This window comes from Ornithorhynchus anatinus, chromosome X5, assembly GCF_004115215.2.
Source record: "Ornithorhynchus anatinus isolate Pmale09 chromosome X5, mOrnAna1.pri.v4, whole genome shotgun sequence".
NCBI lineage: Eukaryota > Metazoa > Chordata > Mammalia > Monotremata > Ornithorhynchidae > Ornithorhynchus > Ornithorhynchus anatinus.
The window spans coordinates 65,546,986-65,573,466 of NC_041753.1; the positions used below are offsets into that span (position 1 = coordinate 65,546,986).

At 45.5% G+C, this 26,481-nt stretch overlaps 1 protein-coding gene across 4 annotated transcripts in view; it reads right to left on the reverse strand.

Annotated features, from left to right (window-relative positions):
• LOC100080169 (transducin-like enhancer protein 1) overlaps nt 1–26,481 on the reverse strand; it is a 95,367-nt gene that overhangs the window by 12,456 nt on the left and 56,430 nt on the right. For all 4 annotated transcript variants that reach the window (XM_029056098.2, XM_029056101.2, XM_029056099.2 and 1 more), the window contains 6 exons: nt 17,968–18,084; nt 14,678–14,731; nt 13,918–14,070; nt 12,281–12,425; nt 11,087–11,277; nt 9,846–9,922 (listed from right to left, as the gene is read on the reverse strand). In XM_029056098.2, the coding sequence (XP_028911931.1) occupies nt 9,846–9,922; nt 11,087–11,277; nt 12,281–12,425; nt 13,918–14,070; nt 14,678–14,731; nt 17,968–18,084 (737 nt within the window). The remainder of the gene's footprint in view (nt 1–9,845; nt 9,923–11,086; nt 11,278–12,280; nt 12,426–13,917; nt 14,071–14,677; nt 14,732–17,967; nt 18,085–26,481) is intronic.

Consider the following 26,481-nt stretch of genomic DNA (forward strand, 5'->3'; position numbering starts at 1 on the left):
GGCTCAATCGGATGGGGAAAGACAGCCAAAATGGAGGACAACTAGACAACCAGACCCAGCTTACATTCATCTGTGAAACTATCACTGATTTTAGCAAGTGATAACCTTGCCAATTCGATGGAACACTGTGGGGAATAATAATTAAAAAAGAACACACACACCAAGAATGAGAAAACATGCCAAGAAATAGACTTTCTTTGCCGATCTGTATTCTCTTCTCTGCCAGGAAGAACTCCAAAGAGGAAGAGGGAAACCAACTTCTGGCAGTTGGCTTTAGGAAATTTCTAGAGTGACTGTTGGTTCATAGCCCAACACCCCTGCCGAGGAAGTCAAGGTAAAGTTGAGGCGAGAACTGCTGACAGAAGATGAAAATATGATATCAGATAACCATGGCAGAGGATGGAAGAGATCGAGACATTGCCAAAGGAGTGGAGGAGTTTAAAAGGGCACATTTGAAGGCTTTTGAGGGAATTGGGGAGTTTGAAGAAGGGGGGGGGGGGGGGGGAGCGTGAAGAAATCAAGGCATTTAAGAATGCACAGGAGTGGCTGAAAAGAAAACAAGAAGAGGCGCCTAATGAGACATTTCGACAGGGCTGGCAGACTGAATGTTACTGGATTACCCTTCGAGGGTACCTACTGCCAAGGCCAGCTAATTTGGGACAATGCAGCCTCAGAGAACTGACATCTCCTGTGGCTTTCTGGGTCAAGTGGCACTGGGCCAGGGTCACTGGTATTGCTGGAAACAGGATTAAGCACTGAAAAAGAGTGAACCCCACCAGGCCTCTTAGATTTGAAAAACAAAAACAGAATGAGACCGGTTAGGAGAAAGAGCCTTTCATTTATTAAGTGCAGAGCAGAAGGTGAAGCAACAGAAAGTAAAGAGTTCCCCATTGGGAATTCTTGCACCAGTAGCGGGCCAGAAAACAAGAATGGGTTCCTAGGAAGCCGCTTATTTTTCCCTAGCAGGAACAGCTACTCCTAATGAGTCCACGCTGTTCTGGGGCCAAAAGAAAACAGGTGGTCACAGAGTTGTTGGTCCATTGGAAAGAGATCTGAATTGTAGGAACAGAACGAAGGAGTAGAAATGGAGAACTCTAACAACTAGACGCCATGGTAACTGCCAACAGACCGCCTTGGTAATACGGTACTGTGTTTGAAATATTTCTCCACTGCAGCAGAGGGATTGCTGCTTCGCACGTGGTGTCGCCACTGCCACACAAACCAGATAATTTTAAAAACGTAAAGAGCCAACATATTGTTAGTCAGCAGGTCACTAACCCCCGTCTCTGTTGCTGGGGATGCGCTAGCTATGTTTTCTACCTAGAAATTACATAAATAAATGAAATTAAAGGAGCTACACTGAAGGCACCTTGGAAGCAGGGACTATACTTAATATCTCTATTGTACCTCCAAAGCGCCCGATACAATGCTCTGCACCAATCAATGGTACTTATTGAGCACTTACTACATACAGAGCACTGTATTAAGTGCTTGGGAGAGTCCAAACCAACAGAATTGGTAGGCACATTGCCCACAAGGAGTTTACAGTCTAGAAGGGGAGACAGATACTTAAAGAAATTACAGATATGAACACGAGTGCTGTGGGGCTGAGGGTAGGGTGAATATAGCAAATGCTTAAAGGGAACAGATCCAAATGCAAGAAGGGTCTTAATCTGCACAGTTAAGCACTCAACAAGTATGACTGATTACCAGTAATTGCAAAGGGCCCAAGGAGCAAATGGTCCATCTCCACGGCAACTGCTGTCACACCAACGATGGATAGAGCCATGAGACAGAAGACCAAACAGGATTCCCCAATGTATCGCTGACAGAGATGTACACTTGAGGCTGCCATTTGGAATTGCATCAATCTGAGGGGCTACTCCGAGAAGCTTGACTTTGAAGGAACTGGGGAGCATATATGTGACCTGGTCTGGGTGACCCTGGGACAGATCTTCTTCCTCTCCGACAGTTTCGGGAAAACATTGTGGAGGCTCCTTCTCATCTTTGGTACAAGTCTCGAACTTCCAGAGAACTCGCGAGGAATCCCGAGGGCCAGAGTAGCTTAACTCTTAAGTGTTGGAAGCCCTCCAAGGGTAACCCACAATGAAATGATCCAGATTAGAAATTTCCAGTAAAGAAATGTTGATAAGCATTACTGGAATGAGGGGCCCATGCAAGTTCATTTCACCAAGTGATTCAATCAGTCTGCACGTACTGGCTGAATGCCTATAGTCAGTTCTTCGTCCCCTTCTGTTCTCCATCTATACGCACTCCCTTGGTGAACTCATTTGCTCCCAGGGCTTCAACTGTCATCTCTATGCAGATGACACCCAAATCTACATCTCTTCCCCTGTTCTCTCTCCCTCCCTCCAGGCTCGTATCTCCTCCTGCCTTCAGGACATCTCCACCTGGATGTCCGCCCGCCACCTACAACTCAACATGTCCAAGACTGAGCTCCATATCTTCCTCTCAAACCCTGTCCTCTCCCTGACTTTCCCGTCACTGTGGACGGCACTACCATCCTTCCCGTCTCACAAGCCCCCAACCTTGGTGTCATCCTTGACTCTGCTCTCTAATTCACCCCACACATCCAATCCGTCACCAAAACCTGCCAGTCTCACCTTCACAACATTGCCAAGATCCGCCCTTTCCTCTCCATCCAAACCGCTACCTTGTTGGTACAATCTCTCATCATATCCTGACTGGATTAATGCATCAGCTTCCTTTCTGATCTCCCATCCTCCTGTCTCTCCCCACTTCAGTCAGCTGTGTAACTGTGGGCAAGTCACTTAACTTCTCTGTGCCTCAGTTCCCTCATCTGTAAAATGGGAATTAAGACTGTGAGCCCCACGTGGGACAGCCTGATTCCCCTGTGTTTACCCCAGCGCTTAGAACAGTGCTCTGCACATAGTAAGCGCTTAACAAATACCAACATTATTACTTCACTCCGCTGCCCGGATTACCTTTCTACAGAAACGCTCTGGGCATGTCACCCCCCTCCTCAAAAATCTCCAGTGGTTCCCTATCAACCTTCGCATGAAGCAAAAACTCCTCACTCTTGGCTTCAAAGCTCTCCATTCCCTTGCACCCTCCTACCTCACCTCCCTTCTCTCCTTCTAAAGCCCAGCCCGCACACTCCGCTCCTCTGCCGCTAACCTCCCCAATGGGTCTCATTCATGCCTGTCCCACCAACTCCCCGCCCATGTCCTATCTCTGGCCTGGAATCCTCACATCCGCCAAACTAACTCTCTCCCCACGTTCAAAGCCCTACTGAGAGCTCACCTCCTCCAAGAGGTCCTCCCAGACTGAGCCCTCCTTTTCCTCTGCTCCTTCTCCCCTCCCCATCGCCGACTCCCTCCCTCTGCTCTACCCCCTCCCCACCCCACAGCACTTGTGTATATTTGTACATATTTATTATTCTATTTATTTTATTGATGATGTGTACATATCTATAATTCTATTTATCTATTTTGATGCTACTGATGCCTGTCTACTTGTTTTGTTGTCGTTTTCCCCTTTCTAGACTGTGAGCCCGTTGCAGGGTAGGGATTGTCTCTATCTGTTGCCGAATTGCACTTTCCAAGTGCCTAGTACAGTGCTCTGCACACAGTAAGCGCTCAATGAATACGATAGAATGAATGAATATAGGATTAGCATCATACTGAGCACTTGGGAGTTTACTTGCACGTTAAAAAATGGACAGTCACTGCTCTCAGGTAGTTGACAATCTAATAGGAGGGAAGATAGATTAAAAGCTGACACTGTAAAAATACAGACAGACCCAAATTTCAAGAGGAAGAAAGACTTGCCTGAAAGAGGCATGGCAACGAGAAGAGAGGGGAAGACTGTTCTACACATGAGGGAAAACTTGGGCAGAAGTGTAAGGAAGCTGGGACAGCAGTTGCATATCAGTGCACTGTAGGAGATGAGTGTAGACCAATCGGGTGGACCCAGCTTCGAAGGCCCCGGGCGGGACTCCCTATCTCAACGGAGAATGGGGAACTACTGCGGGGGGATTATGGGACATACTGAGTGCTTACTCTGTGTCAAACCCTGTGCAAACAGGCTGGAGCGCAGGTTTGCCTGGGTGGGGAAGTGGACAGATCTTCAGAGGGGCCGCTTCAAACAATGTACCTCCATCTTTACCCTCCCTGGTGGCCCCGCCAGAGGCTGATGTGTCAGCCGGAATGGCTTGGGTAGCCACCCTCTGGCAGGCAGGCAGGTTGTCAACCCCCTATGCTAGCTCGTTACAGAATTCTACATGGCCAAAAATGATATTGATTTATGTCACCAGTGTTACACAAAATATGGGAGGGAGGAAACAATTTACTAAATCATTAGAGAATTTGACACAGTCAAAGGTTAAATTAAGTCCCTTGGTAAAGAGACTAATATTTTTGGTCTGTCAAGGGTTTCCTGCCTGCCAGTTCCTAAAATAAACTCAATTTGCCCTGATCCCACAAAGAGCTCTTTAGCATTTAGACCCCTGGTGCTGGGGTGCTCGCTGTGCCCTCTGGCTCTCCTCAAATGTGGCATTTTCACTAACAAACAGCAGACAACTCCATGCAAATAGGCTGTTTGCCCATTTACAAGGGATTTAGTGGTGAGAGATCAGATTTGAGACCAGAGCGGATGGCATTAATGAAATCGCAAGGGGGAAAAAAAAAGAGGAGGAAAATATGCTCAAAATAAACCCACTGAACATCTTACAATTTCAGCCTCATTTGGAGGTTTGCCACGAGTCAGCACTTCTGATTCAACCGAGGGTTGCTTTTTTTTTTCTTTTTTTTTAATATTCCAGATTCCAAACGGCCTTGCGAGGAGCATTTTTGTTTGTAAATGAGCACACGCATTCTTTCTGTTTTTTCTGGAAAACCAATGGAGAACCTCTTTAAAGTGGGGAGATACTGGGTTCCAAGAGAAACCCAACAGTTGTGAGATGTAAGAAAATCACCTGGTTAATAAGCTTTGGACAACTGTGCCCAAACTCAAAATTACATTTGTTTCCAGTAGCTATCCAGTTGAATCCCACATCCAAGAAGCAGGCCTTTGGGGCCCTAGACTGAAAGCTCCTTGAGGTAAAGATCACAACTTACCTACTTTATCGCCCTCTCCCATGTGTTTAATAAAGTGCTCTGCTCAATACATACCGTTGCTCTGTGTCACCCTCGCACAAGGATTTGCACCTTATATTCACTCCTCCCTCAGTCCCACAGCACTTATGTACATATCGATAATTTATTTATATTAATGTCTGTCTCCCCCTCTAGACTGCAGGCTCACTATGGGCAGGGAACGTGTCTACCAACCGTGGCATATTGTACAGTCCCAAGTACTTGAGTACAGTTCTCTGCATACAGTACGCACTCAGTAATGCCACTGATCGATTGACTGGAGAGGAGGGAGCAAAGTGAAAGAAAGGTCTTTCTCTCTCAATGCACAAACCAGTCAGGGCCACCAAAGGGAAGAGCCCACAGGAATGGAGGAGGCCTTGGCTCTTTCAAAAGATAGATTGGTGTATAGGTGTATAACCCAAGATTTGTCAAGATTTCCCCAACAGGGGCTAGGAGCGAGTTTACTAAGTAACCTGGGGCATTGGCAGAATGGATTTCTACAGAGAGGAGGGACAAGGAGAGAGAAAAGAGGAATAGTAAAGCAGTTCAGACACAGCTCCCTTGATGAGAGGCCAGCCCCACGTAAATACAGCTCATGCGAAATAGATTATCTATAGATTTAGCAAGAGTAAAGTGGCTCAGACACAGCTGCCTTTGATGGGAGGCCAGCCCCACAAATACAGCTCACCCAAAATAGATTATCTATAGATTTTATCAGCCAGCAGGCTCAGAGACTGGTGCTGGGCTAAAACCACTGGTAGCTCTCCCTATGACTAAGACACATAGATATGCAGCAGATAAAGTGCAATGAAGAGGATGGGAGCTGTTCAGCAAAACAGCATAGCCCTGATTCTCACTACCAAGGAAGCCAGTTTGGAAAGAAGTGTGGCAAGTGGAGGAGCAAGACAGTACAATCAGGAAACAAGAGATGCGAAGCAAAGAAGCATCTCTTCACTGATATCCCTTTATTGCAGAAAAGCCAAGAATGCTATTTTCCTTTGTAGCAAAAGATGGCTTGCCAAGAGGCTATTTTACTTGAAATGAAGTTAATTCCCACCCCCTCCCACCTCCTCCCCATCCCCCAAAAATACTCTATGATTTATTCAAACCCAATTCAAGTGGAAGATTTTATATCATTATGTGATTGGTATTCTAAACCTATGTTGAGGTGATGGTAGAGCCCACAGTGGTACATCAAACTCCAGTGCATTCTGGGATTATCTGATGCCCTAAAATCTAGCCCTTTCTAAAAGTGAAACACTGTGGCCTTGTGGAAAGAGCACAGGGGCTGGGAGCCAGGAGATCGGGGTTCTGATCCCAGGTCTGCCACTTTGGCCTCTCGTGTGACCTTGGGTAAGTCAGTTCACTTCTCTGTCCTTCCATCCCCTCATCTGTAAAAAGGGCACACAGTAAGCAGCTACCAAACACCACAATTATCATTAAAATCCGGAACCGTTTGAGCTGGCCATCGCTAATGAAAACATCACTTCCTTCCTCCTCTTGGGGGGTAGGGGTGGGGGTTGGGGGGGAGCAGGAAACAGGGCCAGACTCCTGTGCCCTTCTCAAGAGTTTCAAGGGGTGGAGAGTGCGTAGCAGGAAGCAGGCTGGGCTACAACTGGAAGGAAAACAGCCACTTCGAACACTTCTCTCCGGCTCCCTGAGGCACTCTTACTGCAATGCCCAGAAAGACCAAAATGAAGCCAGACCCCAGCCTAGTCCACAGCCTAAGCTGGAGGCCTGAGAGGCTTGCATCACTGTTACTGCAGAGGTGCCAATCGTATTGGAGGCTTCATGAAGGCTAGTAACAATATCAACAGCAATAAAACAGAGAAACACTCCTGGCGACGAGAGGGCTGTCCTCGCAGCCTTTCTGCCTTGTTTTTCACAATCACCTCAGTGTCACTACCCTCCGTAGGAATATACAAAGGGGACTCGTGTTAAACCAATGTTTTTCAAACTAGGGTGGGAGGGGGTGATCTCAAAGTACTGTATCACAGATTAGTGAAGCTGCAGAGGACTCAACAGCTGTAGTGAAGTGCTATGATGACCAGGAGGTTGTGGGATACTTTGGGAAGCTATGAGCCAAAAATGCTGGAGAAGCCCTGGGTTTCGCTGACCAACAATGCCAGTTTCCTCTTCTACCGGGTCTGAGGATTTAGACTGAGAACAGAGATTTTGAGGTACTCATCCTGCTTCCCGGAACTCTTAAAAACCTCGGACTGAGCGGGGCACCGAAGTCTAACGAAGAGAGCGAAGAGCCAGGAATAGTGGCCTGGAATGTTATCAACCCATTTCCGTAAGGGTGCTCCCTGGGCCGAGGAGGAGTGACCGAGCCCGACGCGACAGACCCTGTAGGCATGTCCAAGGAGCAGAGTTCTCCCAGTAAAACAAATTTCCATGCTCTTTGGGCAAATTATAGCTTAGCCAAGTTAACCTCGGCCCACACTTACAAATCTGTGGTTTCAGAGATATTCTAGCCACAGAAATTTGAGCTCTCTTTCTTAGAATGGAAGTTTTCATTTCTGGAATTTCTCCAATTTAAGCTCCCCGGCTGTTACACTGTGATCATCCCAATACGCTTCCTGGAAATCTGTTAGGTATGATCTTCATCACTGTTTGGCTCAATCTGATTTACCCCATGGAATGTTTAGCATGATTTTATTCAGCTAGTGTTTTTCAGTCCCAACTGCTTCCTTTGCCTAGAGACTTCTCAATCAACCAAGCCACCAGTGGTATTTATAGAGTGCTTACTCTGTCCAGAGCACTGTACTAAGCACTTGGGAGAGTACAGTATAGTGAGCTGACCTGATCCCTCGCCCTCAGGGAGCTTACAGTCTGTTGTGTGCCAAGCACTGTATTGAGTGCAACAGAGTGAGTAAGCACAATCCCTGACCTCCAGGAGCTTAGAATCCAGCAGGGGCTTTTCCGCACGGGCACCTCTATTTCTACCTGAACATCAACAGTATTTCACTTGAGGACGCATTTCACCTACACTAGACTATGTGAGAATCAGAGCAATCAGTGGTATTTAGAGAGCACATACTGTGCACAGAACACCGTACTAAGCACTTGGGTGAATTCAATAGGATCCTTGCCCTCAAGGAGCTTACAGTCAATGAGAATTTAATTCCAAACCCATCAGTACGGGGGAGCAATAAAAATGACGGTGGGAATGGGCGTGGCTTTCTGGATGAGGCTAGCCTGCAAAAATTAATGCTCTACAGCCTGGAATGATGAAGGCAACAGGAAACAGGAATGAAGCTTACAAGGGATTTTCGGTAAAAGGCAATACGTCCTTAATCAGGAGAATGGACAGCGCACCTTCTAGACTGTGAGCCCGTTGTGAGCAGGGATTGTCTGAACTGTACTTCCCAAGAGTTTAGTACAGTGCTCTGCACACAGTAAGCACTCAATAAATACGGATCAAATGAACGAACTTTTCATTCAAGCACCTACCGGTGCCACCGCCAAGAGACAGAGTACGGGAATGGGTGGGCTATGGGTCTGACCTATTATGACAGGGCTTTATGTTTCTCTAGACTGTGAACTAGTTGCAGGCAGGGAATGTGTCTCCCAACTCTGTTGTACTGTACTCTCCCAAGCACTTCACGTGGAGTGCTCTGTGCACAGTAAACACTCAGTAAGTACCACAGATCGAATGATCATATATTCTGATCGTGACTCAGGCACAATAGTTTCTCCCTAACCCATTTGGAAAGGTTTCCATTTGCAACCGCATCACAGTGAGTGGGGCAAGTTTTAAATGAGCCACTTAGCATAATGCAACCGGACTAATCGATTCAAGCATAAGTTAAGGCTAATAGTGATGAGGACTTTGAGGAATTATTCAGAAATACATTTCTTATATCAGTGTTACATGACATTACTGAAGAAAATGGAATTCTAAAACCTCTAAGAGACTCGACTTCTATTTTTATTTAGTTTTAATAACAAGCTATTCATCATCTTGAATGAATTCCAATCGAAATGGCCAGCATTTGTGTGTGTGGGGGGGGGGGCGCGCAGAATCTCACTGAACAGTGGCAAAGATGGTGTTTTATCGCGTTCAGACATCTGCTATTTTAAGGAGTCTTTTAAATTACATAGCTGTTTATCAATGCCACAGAAGGTACCTCTATTCCAGTTCTCCTATTTTGTGCCCTTTATATACCTTTATGCAATATCTCTTCCTATGCCTTGCCAACAGATGTACTCAGGAAACCTTTGAGAACTACCTCAATTTCTACAGTTTGGTATCTGGTAGTTTCATTAAACTTTCACTTCTTCCAAAATCAAGGGTTACATCACACACTATTAGTGACAGATGCTCAGGCAGCCAGAAAATATTTTCATTTCAAGTATTTCCAAGAGTTTATTTCCCCCAATCACATCACCACTAAAGGCTCAAACGCATTGGCCTTTTCCTTTTGAAATAAGCACTCTACTGGGAAAAAGGACACTAAATGATTTTTTTTCCCTTACTTTCCCCAACATTAACAGCTTCTTTCTAGAAATAGCTAAATGTATGAGTTCACCAACAGTGCTCACAGGGAGACATGACACCTACCAGTTATGCATTTAGAGAAAACTTTAACACTTAACAGGAGAAGACAACAGAAAAATCTCCTTGGAAACCCCCAAGACACCATCCCCTTTAGAATTCCTGCTTGCTGTTTGCTGACACAAACGCTCTGTTTAAAACACGACCAAGGAGTTAAAGGTACTTACGGCTTTCCCCCGGGGATTCCTGCCAGGTTTGGAGGGATTGTGGGTACTCTCATGTGAGGGGGAGGATCAAACCCAACCTGAAAATAAAAACAATGCATCACAGGCCAAGGTGTCAGATTCAGGGAGTGGCAAGGCAAACATTTTGTTCACTTCTGCGGTCTATAAAAATATGCAGGGTACACAAACCTGCCTCAGGCAGTACCCCTTCACAGGTAATTGTTTTTTTCTATCCACGACAGGAAAAATACGTTTGAGAACTTTGGCATTTCCCATTATTTTTCACATTTCCACCCCAGAAGCAGTACAAAAACTCTTAAGTACTTGTTCCCCCAAACACTGTCTACTTACCACTGAAGCTGGAAAAACTAAATTTACAATAAGGATCTGTTTAGCATGCTTGGCCTTCTCTTGGGATTTAGAATGTCCTATTTTTTCCAACCACACGGACACATAGAGCAAAAAAGCCACAGATCTACGATCTACCAAACTCAAACTTAAAGACAATCGATATGTATATATATGTATATATATATATGTGTGTGTGTGTGTGTATATACATACATACACATACATAAAACACATGAAAACATACACACACTCACACCAATAAAACAAATCTGGTTTCTATCCTTCCTGGCTTTCAGGAAATAATGATACCTTCCTCCTGGAAAGATTGAGGCCAAGCCATCCCACGGCTCTCGTTAATTTTTCTATCCTGGTGGCTTCAAGAGCTTAAAGGCACCAGGACCTACTAATGGCTATTATAAGCACGGTAAGATAGAGCTGCCATTTTTTTCCCAATGTTTTCTTTTAACTTTAAAAAAAACGATAAAAGTGAATAAAAAGCCTTCTGTGAGCTGCAAGATTCATTTAAGCAGTCTTAAAAATGCCCGTTGGTGGGAGGAAACCAGATGTCTCCAGGACCACTGAAGTGCTTTGTAGCTTCTATACACTGCCTTGTTTCATCTACAAAATCAATAAAACAAAACCCAGTTTGGCATTTCTTAATGACCTGGATCGTGGGGTGAGGGCTGACAAAAACTGAAACGCACGTAAATACACTGCGGGTCTTTGTTTCTGAGCTGTGGCTTCACTTCCTCCCAACCACGGAGCAGAGGGAAGTATACAAGGGAGCAGTCAGCCCTTGGTCCAGGGAGTTTGACAGGGCTAAATGGAGCATGAGGCTTTTCCCACTGAACCAAAACCCATCCGACGGAGATGGCAAGCAGCGTGTGGCCTACCATCGGGGAGCGGCCATAGGCGACCACGGCGGCTGCAGCTGCGGCAGCGCTCATCTGGGGAGACATGTTGTGTAAGCTCGCGTACGCTGCCCCGGGACTGGTCAACTCTCCATTCATGCCGGCGTGAGGGACCATTCCAAATGGAGTCGGGTAGGGGCCAGGCACTGCCAGGGGCGTCCTCAAACCAGCAGCTGTAGCAGAACAAAACATTCGTGGCTTAGGGATGCCGATTTTGAGGGGAAAGGCGATGGTCTGCCCCCACCCCCACCCCCTTGCATCCTGGGAGATAGAGACATAGACAGAAGAAGCGCAGGGAAGAATGTTAACCCCACCGTCGGTTTGTGCGCATCTCTCCCTAACAGCTCGAAGCTGATTCACGTTCTGACAGTAGACCTCAGAGACAGGTATAATGACAGAGGCTCTACGGATGGGGAAATGGGTACACAAAGAGCAGGGATTCTCCCTGGCCCCATTTCCCATAAGGGTCTCCTCGAAAGAAATCCAACCTTATCCTCTTTACCCCCATTTCCTTTCCCTGAGCAGAATTCCAAACTTGGCACGGTCCCAGGTAATGGGTAAACCAAAGCACATCTACCTTGTGCTGGAGAGGTGGTGGCTTGGGGGGAGGGGGAGGGTGGGTAATCCACCATAGTGTTCATTTTCTTCCCATTGCCCAAATCTACTCTGCCCCGGGCCATATTTTGTTTTGCCCTTGCCCAGACCGTGGGTTCTGAGTTTCTTCTCACACTTGCTTCTCGGGTCACATTCAGCCCGCTGCCTCTGAGAGAGACAGCTGGTACCCTAAAGGATCCTACCTACTCGAGACCGAGCAGCCGCCAAACCGAGCCACAAGCGTCCTGGCCGAGCCAGCCACTTTGAGCAATATCGGCTGACTCGTACCCGCAATAATAGGCCGGTGGGACGCTTCCTTTCAGAATAATCACTCAGGAACGTTCTTGAAGTCTCCATCATTGGGGTTATTTGGAAATAAGATAAAAGCTGAATGTAAACAGTCTGGACCAGAAAAGGGGTGCAGCTGCTGGGCACCAAATAGGAACATCTGTTTCTTATCAAGACTTCTCCGTGCTACGCGTGAGAGTGCGTTTAATATTCATGGAGGAATTACGTCAGGACGAGATTAGCAGAAGACTAATCAAGCACAGAAAGAGAGAAATAAGAGGCAATGTGTGCTACCAGCTTGGTTCACGAGGGGGTCCATTGATGGAGGTTTGCCAAGGTTTGGACGGAGTCCTGGAGTGGCACTGGTGCCCGGAGTTGGCACATCATTCCGAGGAGTTGGTGTGCTGGATTTCAGAACGGGCGTGCTGGCTTTTTCATGCTGGTATCATTAAACAAATTAAATGAGTATTATTTTTAATCCAAGCCATATTACACAATTTATCACAACAGCAGCTGGAATGCTGGGCACCTACTACCTGCTCCCGCAGCCAACTGTCATAAATCCACACAACGCTGACAGCATTAACTGGCGAGGGAGAAATGCTGACCCTTCCTCTTCCTGCCAGAATTAAAACTCCAGCAAGAAATACAGAAGGTGGCCTCGCTCTTTCCTCTGCAGTTTTTTAAAAGTATTTTTCATCAAGCCTAGGAGTCTTGAATTAGCAGGGGTTTCAATTTCTTAAGAAGAGTTCAATCATGTCCCCCTCCCCCTACCCACATCCATTTCTGCCCCACCTCCAATACTGAATGGCCTTGTTCACGGGATACACCTTGGGCCTTTGGGGAAGCCCTCTTGGACAGACCTCCAGAAATAATAATAATAATAATGATAATAGTAACTGTGGTATTTGTTCAGGGCTTGCTCTCCGCCAAACACTCTAGTGAATACAAGATAATCAGGTCAGACAAAATCCCTGTCTCACATGAGGCTCCCAATCTAAGAGGAAAGGAGAACAGATATTTAATCCCCATTTTAAAGATGCGCAAACAGACAGAGATAAGTGACTTGACCAAAATCACTCAGCAGACAAGTGAGGGAGGTAGAACCCAGGTCCTCTGGCTCCCAGGCCAGTGTTCTCTCCACTAGTATGCTAATACCCTCTCCCCACTCTCTCCCCCTCCAGGCCACATTGAAGGAATGGGTGCCCTACTCTGGCCTAACCCCTCCAATGAAAAAGCTGATCACATATTCCCAAACATCCAATCTTCAGGGTTCTTTACTCCCCGAAAAAGTCATGCCTCTCCTCTGACACAATCACCCCCTACCCAGGGCTTAGGAATCGGGCCTACTAACTCTATGGTACTTTCCCAAGCACTCAGCACAGTGGTCTGCACACATAAGACTATAACCAGTGAGGGCAGAGAACATGTCTGCTAACTCAACTGTATCTCACCCAGCAAGCACTCAATATATATTCCCCCCTTTCACCTCCCCTCAGCTAAGCTCCCCTTTCGCCCCCCTTTCCCTCTGCTCCTCCCCCTCTCCCTTCCCCTCCCCTCAGCACTGTGCTCGTCTGCTCATTTGTATATATTTTTATTACCCTATTTATTTTGTTAATGAGATATACATCACCTTGATTCTATTTATTACTATTGTTTTAATTAGATGTACATCCCCTTGATTCTATTTATTGCTATTGTTTTTGTCTATCTCCCCCGATTAGACTGGAAGCCTGTCATGGGCAGGGACTGTCTCTATCTGTTGCCGATTTGTACATTCCAAGCGCTTAGTACAGTCCTCTGCACATAGTAAGCGCTCAATAAATGCTATTGAATATAGCACTGATTGTTGACGTGGAAATGCCCTCTCCCATACAGAGAAATAAAGCAATCGCCCTTCCCAGGGGCCACACATCATTCCCGATACTCACCAAACTCATTTCTTTGGATTTCAAAGAGGTGGAACTGGCTGAGGAGGCCGTGGAGGCTGGGCTACTTGAAGCATCTTTCTTCAGCAGGCGGCTTTTGTCGATGCCATTCTCCCGGGGGGAGTGAGTTGGGCTTGCCCGTGGGGACGAGGGATCCTCCATAAAGAGAACCAAAAGCCAATAAGGTTTTAGGATGAATGGTCCACACTCCCCCTTCCCTCCCCCCAGTCCCAGTTCCTGACTCTTCCTGATTCTCAGGCCCCAAATGAATTTCTTAAGCCTCCAGGGAAATACTAAACAGCTTAGACAGTGAGGCTTAGTCCTGTATTGCTCTTTGATGGTCCCCCTTTAGAACAGGAAATGCATACTTGTACCAGGGACTAACAATGGCATCTCTATTCTACCTAAGAACAGCAGGTGACCATGAGCCCCTTCAACCTGCTGGTCCAAGAAAAACATTAACAGCTGTACAAAGACAGCCCGGCGTTCCATCTTCTCCCTCTCCAGAACCACAAAGCACAAGCTGTGGGTGGCATCCAAAGCCTGGTGAGCCAATGTGATGCTTGAAAATGCAAACCCAATTTTCAAATCCAAAGAGACAAGATTAGCAAGATTTGTCAAGTGCAAACTAATAATCTTATGACATTTGGGGCATGTTCTTATTTTTTCATTCACCACCAAATGAGACCCTTTTTCTTGCTGAGATGGAATGCATGGCAAGACCTTTGTTTGGGTGTCAAATTTGGACATAGAAAATAGTTACCTCATTGGATACGTCCACAACCAAGTTGTCATCACTTTTATCACCATCACTGTCCTAAAAAGGAGTGTTTTATTTCAGTTAGTGGGGGATAGAGCAGAGAAAAGGGAAGTCCCCATTTAGGCTGCCTGTATGCCTGAGAAACACATTAATCATATGAAGCTCCCGGCCCTTGCCCACCACCAAACAGCTGTTGACTGTTCCCCAATTCCAGTCCCACAGAATCAAATAACTTAAGACTTGTATGCCCCTTCCCCACATCTCCGATAGCTCTAAGGCTATTTTCTATACCCAACAGCCCTTTTCAGTCTGGAACATACATGACCTCATAGAAAGAGGTGAGATTGTTTCTCTTTTGGGCTGTTAAAGCTATTACCAAAACAGGAGAGTCAAATGGAAAAAATAAAAAATACAAGGGATTTTTTTTTTCCCTGGCTGCCATTTTCACCTTGAAGTCAGCCAAGTTAAAGACCCTTAAGTGGTCGTTTTAAGCAACCCTCAATTGCTGGCAGAGACCACCTACCAAATTGTGCCAAACCAACTCCACACACAAAATCCAAACCCCATTGCTTTATAAAATGGGATTCGCCAGCCAAACTTAGATTCTGGCGCAATGAGGACGGCCCTCCAAGCTAGCATTTTTTGGACAAACTTCCCAAACTGGAGAAGCAGTATGGCCGAGTGGATAGAGCAATGGCCTGGGAGCCAGAAGAACCTGGGTTCTAATCCTGCTCCACCACTGGTCTGCTGTGTGATGCTGAGCAAGTCACTTTAATTCTCTGTGCCTCAGCTACCTCATCTGTAAACTGGGGATTAAGTCTGTGAGCCCTGTGTGGTACAGTGACTGTGTCCAACCTGATTAACTTGTATCTACTCTAGCGCTTAGTACAGTGCTTGGCACTTAGTAAGTGCTAAAAAAAATAACACTTACCACGCCCCCAAAAATAACCTAAATCCACCCTCTTCACTTGCTTTCTGATCCCTTTTTTTGGTTTGGCTTTTGTTTTTTGAAAAGGAAAAGAGGAGAGGCAATATACAGAGAACCTTGGCAGATGGAACCCATCGTTGAACTTTAATAATAATAATAATGTTGGTATTTGTTAAGCGCTTACTATGTGCAGAGCACTGTTCTAAGCGCTGGGGTAGATACGGGGTAATCAGGTTGTCCCACGTGAGGCTCACAGTCTTAATCCCCATTTTACAGATGAAGGAACTGAGGCACAGAGAAGTTAAGTGACTTGCCCACAGTCACACAGCTGGCAAGTGACAGAGCTGGGATTCGAACCCATGACCTCTGACTCCGAAGCCCAGGCTCTTTCCACTGAGCCATGCTGCTTCTCTGCAGGGGTAACACATTGCCTCAACTTGGGGAAAATGTCAAAGGTTCATTGCTTTTGGAGTAGTGGCTTGATTTCATTGGCCAAATACTAAAGTTGGCATAGGGAGAAAGAGTGGAGGATTTCTTCCTGACCCAGAGTACGTGACTTCCCTTAAAGTAAATGAAGAGAAGCGGAGTCTAGAGAGAATCGAGTCAATGAAGAAAGTGGGACACTGGAAAGAGCCAGACATCTGGAATGGAATCCACCAATCTCTGTCTCCCTCTCTAGACTGTAAGCTCCTTGGAGCAGGGAATGTGTCTACCAACTCTGTTGTAATTTACTCTCTCAAGCACTTAGTGTAGTACTCTGCACATAGTAAGCGCCCCAAATGATATCATTTAGTTAACTGACTGATTTGACTATTGGTCCTAATTTAGCAATGTCAAAATTTTAGGACTGCTGCATCCAATGGAATGGTCTGCCTTCCGCAGTCTTTCCGCAGCAGCTCAGCTAAGTTCTATAGCTGCTGATATTAAGGCTCCTCTCAAGGAAGTGTTTCTGATGCATTTCCCAGCCTCTTTTGGAAATTGAATTGGGGGTAGGGCAAAGATGAGCAAACACAGCCTGGTGGCTGAATCTGGCCTACCAATTGATCTGTCCAGACCACCACAATGTACAAGTGGAATAGCATCACTGCATATAGAAATACCTGTTTCATGTGCTTGGGTACATGAAAATGACGTGAAAGATTCTTGACACAAGAAATGCTCTGCACATAGTAAGCGTTCTTTGAGTGCTTACTGTGTGCACAGTACTGTACTAAGCGCTTGGGAGAATACAATACAGAGTTGATAGACACATTCCCTGCCCACAGAGTTTACAGTCTAAAGGGGGAGACAGACATTAAAGTAAGCTGTGGATATATATGTGCTTTGGGGCTGAGGGTGGGATTATCAAGTGCTTAAGGAGAGAGGGACGAATATCAAGGGTGGGGAGATAGGGGGTTTGTGGAGGGAGCTGGAACAGGCAGTGGGTATGGGATGCAGAAATAACATTGCCTGGAAGGAGAGGACAGAGTTAAAGCAGGTAAAGATGAATGACATGGACAAGGGTAGCCTGATGTCTGGATTTCCACAGGCAGCGGCAACTCGTGCACAGGAGCGGAGGAGGTGATCCAGAGCAGCAAGTTAGCAGTACAAGATTGGCAGAGGGACAAGTGAGCTAAGGGGTTAGGTTCAGTGGAGAGGGCAGTGTCAAGGGTGTCAATTTGTGGGTCAAGGAGGTAGTTTGGATATGAAGACCAAATGGGGCATGCCCCCCGCCCTTGTAGAATGTGAGCCCACTGTTAGGTAGGGATTGTCTCTATTGGTTGCCAAATTGTACCTTCCAAGAGCTAAGTACAGTGCTCTGCACACAGTAAGTGCTCAATAAATACGATTGAGTGACTTTAGAAAATTGGAGGGAATCAAAGATCGGAAGGTCTCTCTGGAGGAACAGGACAGATTTGTGGGGAGGAGGTATGTGGGAGAGAATGCAGGTGAGGAGGCTGTGGTCGGATAGAAAATTCCAGAGTTGGTGAGGGTAGAGATGATGAGATTGAGCGTGTGTGAACCAAAATTGAACCGCCCCAGCCCACTCCCCTGGAACAGCCCAGTGGACCTGCCCAGGTCCTAAACTTTGAGCACTGGAATTACATAAAAAAGGAGAGGGTGTCAAATGCAAACTAAAGTACTTTAACTGGCTTTAAACATCAAAGAGCTCACAGAGATCAGGGGTTGGAGCGGAATCACTGCATAATCTATAGCCTGAGGAAGAAATATTTCAAGGCTCAATGATCAATAGTCTCCAGAGTTCTAGATCCTTGAGGGGCCAGCAATTATCACTTGAATCCAAGAGATTTACCTTCCTGTACAAGGATTTCCCTTGGCAGACAAGTATGCAAATAAACAGATCACTTAGGCATAGATTACTTACATAGTGGCTGGCATCCTTGTCCTCCACCTTTCTCTTCTTGATATCATTGGAATATTCAGGGCCGTTCCGGCGTTTATCTGTTCCTCGCAGGCTGTCCGGGACCAGTAAAGAATTACTCTGTGAAGACAAAGAATAAGGTCAATCAAAAATTCCTTTCAGAAGTCCTTTGTACATATGAAAACTCAAACTGGATGTGATAGACGCTTTAGAAATGTGATACCTACACAGCCTTTTATTCCATTTAATTCAACTCATCAAAGACTTTCAAGGCAAACAGTTAGAGAGGGTTCATGCATTTTAAAAAGAGACTCTGGCTTTGCACAATCAAACAATCCGAAGTTTGGTTGGGTCTATCAGTCACTCAAGCTTCCTATTCAACTGGATTCATGGTGTGAGAGAGAAACAGGAGTCGGCTGTTTCTTCCAGAATTTACTTTTCACATATTCTGATGGAGATCTCCTAGCATTGAGAATGCATACAATAAATATGGAAGCTCGGAAGATTTCTCAATCAGACAGGCTCTTAGAAACTTGGGGGAGGGGGGAGGTCTCAAAGTGTAAGCCACTTAAGTATGAAAAGTGTGGGTGGGGCTAGCAGAAGCAGGTTACCCTAAAAGGCCCAACGTACAGTTTTTTAGGAGTGATCAGGGGAAAACCCTACTGGAAACCCTCCAGTTTATTGTGGAGAATGAAAAGATTTGGTGTTTCCTCTATCAATATAAAATTCACTGGTACAAAATTCAAAGTCCCCTCCCCCAAGAGTCACTTTCATCAGAGAATCAAGGCCAGCACCTCAACACAAAAGGAGAGCAAAGACTAATCTTTTCCACAAACTACACAGACTACTTTCATTCAGATATGCTAAGTACAAACTGTTGACCCAAAGAAAACAGGCATTCGAGATATTTTTGGGTCACATGACACGATTTGACATGCCTTCAATTCCCATCTCCCCGCCGGCTAAAGCATTAAAACATGTTACAATGAGTTCTTTTAAGTGCAGGATTAGCATATGCAAGGGGGCAATTTGTTCAGTGATGTGTTAATGCCATGAACAATGCTGAATGAGTTGTGTGAAAAACTCCTTTCACAAAGCCCCAATAACCTGGCTTTGGAAAGATGTCTTTAAAGAGAGAGAGAGACAGAGACAGAGAGACACAGAGAGACACGGACAGAGACAGAGAAGAAGCATGGTGCCAGCCAGCTTTTACATTTCTCCCGCCCTTGTTTTCTCCTCTTAAACACAAACTTTAAATTATGCTAAATTTGATACAGCGGTCTGTCCCAAGAGCAAGTATTTTGTGGTCCGTTTAAAAAGCCCTGGGGATTCATTCCTAACTGGAGAGCAAACCAGTGATCCAAACAGAGGGGTGGGCTCTCGGCCACTGCCGCCAGTTCCCTCCGAATGGCATCACCATGGGAGCTTTCCAGGCCTCTTAAACATTAATGCTCAACCACAAGGAAGAGGAAAACAAAACAGGGTACATAAGGCAATTTGAATCCTCTTTTGCCTACTTCAGGGGCTGCACTTTAAAGCTAGCTCTGCACTCTTTTATTCATGAGCGTTCAAGCTAAACAAATGCCAGGAGGTTTACATAAAAGCATGAAGGAGGGCCCAGTGCAATTCAATATAAAGAAGCTCAAAGTAATGTCTTTACCACGATGTTTTGTGGCTAAAAAGGTGGGCTTGTTGGATCATTGAACTAATTACCTTGATAAATGTGAGGAAAATAACCCCTCTAGCACCCCACCACTCCTCCCCTCAAAAAGACAGAGACGTTCGTGCCCACATAAAAGCAAGGGCACTGAGGAGAGCAGAGTCCATGCCAGTAAGGTCAGTAAAGGTTAATGATGTTTACGTCATATAATGGTATCACCACTGCCCAGAGAGGTACCCAGAGCACTGGTAAACCCAATCCATTAAGGGTCAAAATGCGCAAAAATCCCTCTAGAAATTGTAAAGAGGCCCAAGGCAGAGAGTTGACACTGAATCGTTGTGTAGTCAAGTCGAGCATTACATCATCTTAACGTTACATTCTCTTTCTGTGGGGGAGCCTCTGGGACAGTGAGCAGGATAAATCTGGGAAGACAAAGCATGCCCCACTACCCACTATTACTCAGTTGCAAAACTCCAACTCACAAATCAGCTGCAATGAATTGAAACCCATTTGGCTATGGGTGTGGTTGACCGGGGGGGGGGGGGGGGGGGGGGGGGGGGGACAGATTCTGGTGCCCTTGGACAAATCTCTGGGTTGTAAGGCACTTCAGAGACTGCTTAATCTAACAACCTGCTCCCTAAACTCTCCTTCCTGGTGCAAAAGCGGCACATTCCGATTGTATTTTGTCTGGGGAAAAGCGGATCAGCATTCTTCACATAACCCTGGAAGATAAATCTTCTCAGCCAAATACATGAGCCCCGATTCTCTTTAGCCCATTTTCCAGCTCTTTAATGCAGCCATTCAGACAAGTGGTGGCCACTGCCAGAGAGCATGAACACACCAGAGATGCAGTCAAGGTTTGCCACCCCCTCTTTTTCATGGTATCTGTTAAGCACTTACTATGTGCCAGGCACTGTACTAAGCACTGGGGTAGGTACATAGCTAACCAGGTTGGACAAAGTCCATGTCCCACATGGGGCTCAGAGTCTTAATCCCCATTTTACAGCTGAGGTACAGAGAAGTGAAATGACTTGCCCAAGGTCACACAGCAAACAAGTGGTAGAGTGAGGATTAGAACCCAGGCCCTTCTGACTCCCAGGCCCATGCTCTATCCACTACATCATGCTGCTTCTATCCCCTCTGCTGCAAGGAAAGGTGGGGGTAATCGGGAAAAAAAAAGCAAGGGGGGGATGGTGGCTGCTTTCTGTGCTCCTCTTTCCCATGCTTGACTGGGCAACTACAAAACTGGCACAGCCCAACCCTGAGTTAAAAAGAAAATTGTCCAAACTATTTTCACCAGTCATTGAGTATGCAGTGGCCCTACCCAACTTGCTCCTACCCCCTCTCCCCATCCCCTGCACTATGCCTGCAGGTAACTATGCTCAAAGTTCCTCCACAAGCTCCAATTCCCTCAAAAATCCAACCAAAAATGTAATGGAAAGGAAAGGAAAGGCAGAGTTAATTCCATTTCTTTTTCGGGTCCACTGCCACCTGATTTTGTTCCGTTCCAGTCTGATGTTTTGTAGGACCTGGATCCATGCTAATGTCCCTAGCTGCTTTAATCATTTCTGTGGCGTGGGTATCTCAGATGTTCATTAAAAAAACAAACAGGTTTCTCAGGAGGCAACACTAGCTGCAGACCTTGAAAATAGATGGCTAAGAATTTTGATTAATTACTTCACTTACCAACACTCCAGAACTCAAAGATGAAATCCCAGCCTCAAAAGTGCCATTATAATTAAAACACACACACACACACACACACACCCTCCCCCCCCCCCCCATGCACTTTCTCTTTTCATTGTCTGGCTTTTTAAGAGAGGGCATGGAGATCACCACTGGCTATCCCTGCAGCAATTTGCATTTTATGCCATGGCAGATAGGTGGTTTTAAGAACAGAAGGACTCTGGGAATTCTGAAGGCATTCGTTAGAATTACAATCATTTTCATATCTTTGGCTGGAATTTAAAATTACACTCTTTTTCACTCCTTTCCTTATCCCTCATCACAAGGCACATCACTAACCTAAGGACTGGGCAGGGAGGAAAAAAAGAGAACAACTGACCTAAGACACAGTGAAACTTGAGGAAAAGCCACAAAATATAACGTGTGGCATTTCTCATCTCAAATAGAAAATTCTTTCCATTAATTCAGCTAAAGCTGGCTTAGGCAGATACAGAATACTCTGACCCAGAAGACTTGTCACATCTTAAAACCGACCCAAGTTTCCCACAGGCTGGGCTTGATTTTAGAACTTGTTGTTTGGGGGTCTCCCATTAAAACAACTGCAGATCAATTCAAATTAATATCCTCTATGAATGGGTGTCAACATGATCCGAGGATGGCTAGTATTTTGCCTTGTCTACTGAGGCAGCACTCAAACTTCCCCAGAGAGGGGAGAAGAGAAGGGAGGCGGAAGACTGTAAGTAAGCTCATTGAGGGCAGGGAATGTGTCTGTTATATTGTTGTGTTGTACTCTCCCAAACGCTTAGTACAGTGCTCTGCCCACAGTAAGCACTCAATAAATACGACTGACTGACAGGAGGAAAAGGAGTGCTGTGGGCTATTCCTAGACCAACCCATTCTCTTTACTGAATCTCAAATGCTACAACCACAAGTTCATCTCATCAACTTGTGGACCCTACACAACAGCTTTCCACTGTGAGATACAAAGTGTCCAGGCCCTCAAAAGAGAACTACTATAATAGTCACTGTCGATGTAGAGATCGGGTATACAGTACACTGCTCTGCACACTAAGTGCTCGATAAATACCATTAATTGGTTGATTGATATATGTAAAGTCTAGAGGGACCGTAGTTTTCACTGGAAACTTGGCGCTGACTACCGATGTCGAGGCACATTTTAAAAATATGTCCAAAGACAAAAACTAGCAGAAGCCCATGACCCATTCATGGGAATGTTTAAATACAGTTGCTTTCTCTCTCACACTTTAGATCTTGGTCAATCAGTTCCTGTCAAGTCTTTACCAGTTTTCTCTCTGGGTCTATTTCTCCCTGCCTGGATCTCCTTGAGTCTGTCCCTACCATTTCTCTGAGGTTGCTAAGAAAACCTCTAGGGGCTACATTTGAGAAACAGTAGAAAAGGGGGGGAAAAAAACCCACAACAACAAAAACAACATTTAGGGCCCCAGGGGAGAATATAAACATAATAAAGAAAAGGAAATGTGTTTGAGAGGTATGGGAATTCCCAAATTCTAGGCCCAAATCTCCTACAGGCATTGCTGACTTAAGGCTAATAATAATTGTTATAGTAATACCTAGGGTATTAAGCACTCACTATGCACCAAGCACTGTACTAAGAACTGAGGGATATTCAACAGAGTTTTTGATGACAAGACATTTATCAGAGTAGTACACGTATCTCAGCAAGTATTGCACCACTCCCCCCAACACCAGGGATGTGACAAATTCAAAGAAGGCATGGGCTAGAACAAGGCATAGGAGGTGACTTCCAATATCACAGCAGGAGTCTGGACATGATGTACACATACCCGGTAATGCAAGTTACATGCCAGAGCACCGTGGCCATTGCTTGTTTCCTTTAGACAGCCATCGGGTCTCTCTGTGCCCCTTTTTCTGGCTCATTATCATAGCTAATTAAACTACCAAAATGCCTACATTTCCCAGAAGAATATTCAATTCTTTGGGACAGAAATTTTTAATATGTGCACTTCAGATCTAACAAGAATAAGCATCCACCAGTCATAACCTAACAGACATTTGCAGATACTGCACTATGGTGGGCTGCCAATGCTTCTGAATTTTCTTTTAGTGGCCCAGAAATCTTGAGAACCATCACAATCATGCCCAAATAGGAAAGCCCTTCTTTTTTTCAAGAAATATGAAGGCTCAGTTCTGTACTAGGCACCTCTAGCCCCCCCCCCCCCCAGTGACTCAAGACTAATATTTGCTTGCCCAGATTCCCTTCTGCAAATAACTCTAAAAGACAATGAAACAGCTTAAGGGAGCATCATGTCATGTTTCCCCCCACCCCACTGTTCCTGGAATGTCAGCTCCACAACCTCCACTACAACCTGGCCCTTTTAAACAGCTTCTCTCCCCCAACCTCAAACCTGGAACCCATCAGCCACAAATGTAAGAGGCAAATCCACTCCCAGGTGCCCGGGAGAGCTGGGCGGGTTTCCCTAATGGGACTCCTAATACACATTATTCAAATGGATTTCCTTAGCTGCTGCTCTGATTCCCCCTGGGAATTCTTCTGGAGCCACAGGAAAAGCATGTGTGTCAGGGGTACAGATTTGGAGCCTTTGGCACTTCATTTATCCTGTGTAATACTCAGGCAATGAGAACTCAATTTGCTAGCACACTACATTGACAATTAGCTTTCCCTTGAACATTATAACAATTAGGAAACTCTGTTCTCCGTCACATCTGTGTGCATTCTTTATCTACACCTGGTACCAATTACGCCATTATCTGGCACTGCACTTTTTCCAGTGCATTTGGTCACTTGCAGATTCTGCCGGACATTTAAACAGACTGCACGACTGACTTCCCGACCATTAAAGCCGACCAAAGCCTCGGGTGTCAGCAGACTAAGGAAAGGGGGAGGGAGAAGGGGGGGAGTGGGTGCAAATTCACTCATTAAGCAGCCAAATCACACCGGCCTGACAGGCCGCAGCAAAGCCCATGGTTGCTGGAAAAAACCAACACAATCTTAAAGCTTTCACTTGCACTCAGGGACAGAACTTGCCAGCACTGGGAAAAAGGGTTTGCACTGTAACAGGGGTGGGTGGGGAGGGAGGTGGCTACAGGGAAATGAATCCCCACCACAGACAGAAACAAAGTGAAGGAAATCTCAACTGCACTGAGATATTTCCCATAGAAAGCACAGTCTAACCATGATTGATTGATTGATAACTGATATCCCCTTCCCCAGGAATCTAAGACATCTTTCCAGAGCCTTCTTTAAAAAAAACCAAAGCAGGTGGTGAGTGACCTCTTAACCTAAGGCCCACACCCAGAGGCTAGAGCGAGGGTCCAGGAAAATTATGGAAGCTCCCAGTACCTTACTAATCAATCACTCAATAGGTTTATGGGGGGCCTGTTGGATGCAGCACATTATGCTTAGAACATAGGAGGAGAGTACGACTAATTTAGTTGACCTGATCCCTGCCCTCAAGAAGCTTACAGTCCACTTTACAGCTGAGGAAACATGAATAGACTGTAAACTTCTTGAGGGCTGGGATCATGTTGACCCCAGGAAAGAAGAACTTAGCCCAGGTGAGAAATCCCCTACCTTTCAGGGATACGGCATTGTTTCCCATTATCATGCAATACCATGGACTGACTGAGTGGGTACCAAGTTTCCCTTCTTCCCATGCAACTAGAACTAAAAATCAATGGTATTTATTGAGCACTTACTATGTGCAGAGTATTAAGCATTTGGGAAAGCACAATACACAAGGAGCTCACAGTAGGGAGGAGACAGACAATAAAGATAGCCACCTGCTCTCCAAAAACATGCAACTACAGAACTTCAAAGTATGACCCTGAGCACATGCCCTTTAGGCAAGGCATGACTCTTGCTGCACTAAATCCATCCCCTGGGTCCTTTAGAAAACTGTCTTTTCCAGTGGATTGGAGGGTGGCCCTTGAGGAGCTATGTCTCCGATTGATTGGATCAATTCGTGCCTGGTAAAGGTAAGGGGAAGTGGGTCATCCCTAGTTTTCTGTATTCTGTTTATCGCGCTGAGCATTCTCTTGCAAGTCAGAATGTTCTTCCTTTTCAGAAGATGCTATTTCATGAGAAGAAAGCACACAATGGACTTCTGAATCCTATCTGAAATGAAAACCTGTTGCTAGTAGCCCCTCGCCTTCTAAGCAACCTAGGCAATCTAGTATTTCTGATACTGCATGAAACTGAAACATTTAATTGGCTGCAGAGAGAACCTATTTGACTCGACCACTATATTCTTCCAATTTCCTGGCCTAGTAGTTGGGGGGTGGGGTGAATATTTATCTGTAAATATTTGGGCTAAATTACTTATCCCTTTTCTGAGGATAAAATTTGGAAATCGAGTCAGCTGGTTAGGGTAAAGCTGGGACACTAATAGATATGAAATTCCAAGAAGGCACACTAGAGCTACCCCCAAATGACCATGTTCCATGGTCATAATTGTCTCCAATATGGTTTCATTTTGAAAAGTTTTTAAAGATGGAAAACATGGGATAAGATCTGGGGTGGAGGGGACCCAGCCCCAAACTAGATACAGCATACAACTGAATAATAATAATAATAATAATAATAATATTTGTTAAGCACTATGTGCCAAATACTGCACTAAGCCGAGGCAGATAAAAGTTAATCAGGTCATAGTCCCTGTCCCGCATGGGACTCTCACTCCAAGTTAATCCTCATTTTCCAGGAGGAACTCAGGCACAGTAGTGTTGAGTGACTTGCATGCAGTCACACAGCAAGCAAATGGCAGAACTGAGACTAGAACCCAGATCTCCTGACTCCCAGGCCTGTGCACTTCCCACTAGGCAACGCTGCTTCCCTGCAGGGGCCTTCAGGGGCCTTCGGTCTCCTGTTCTCCTTAAGAGAGAAAGCCACACACCTAGGCACAGTGGACCAATGGGGATATTTAAACAGAACGTTTAAAGAATAACCACAGTCAGAACTAGATTTTAAATTACTTCCTAGTACATAAACTTCCAAAGCAGGCTTGATGTTTCCTGGGTGTTTTGTACAATGCCTACCCAAGGATACTTAATAAATGCTAAAAACAACAAACCAGGTAGTCTTCAGCAAAATGCCCGCTAATCAGTGTACGAATGCTACAAAACACTGACTTGGAAGAATTTAAAATGTT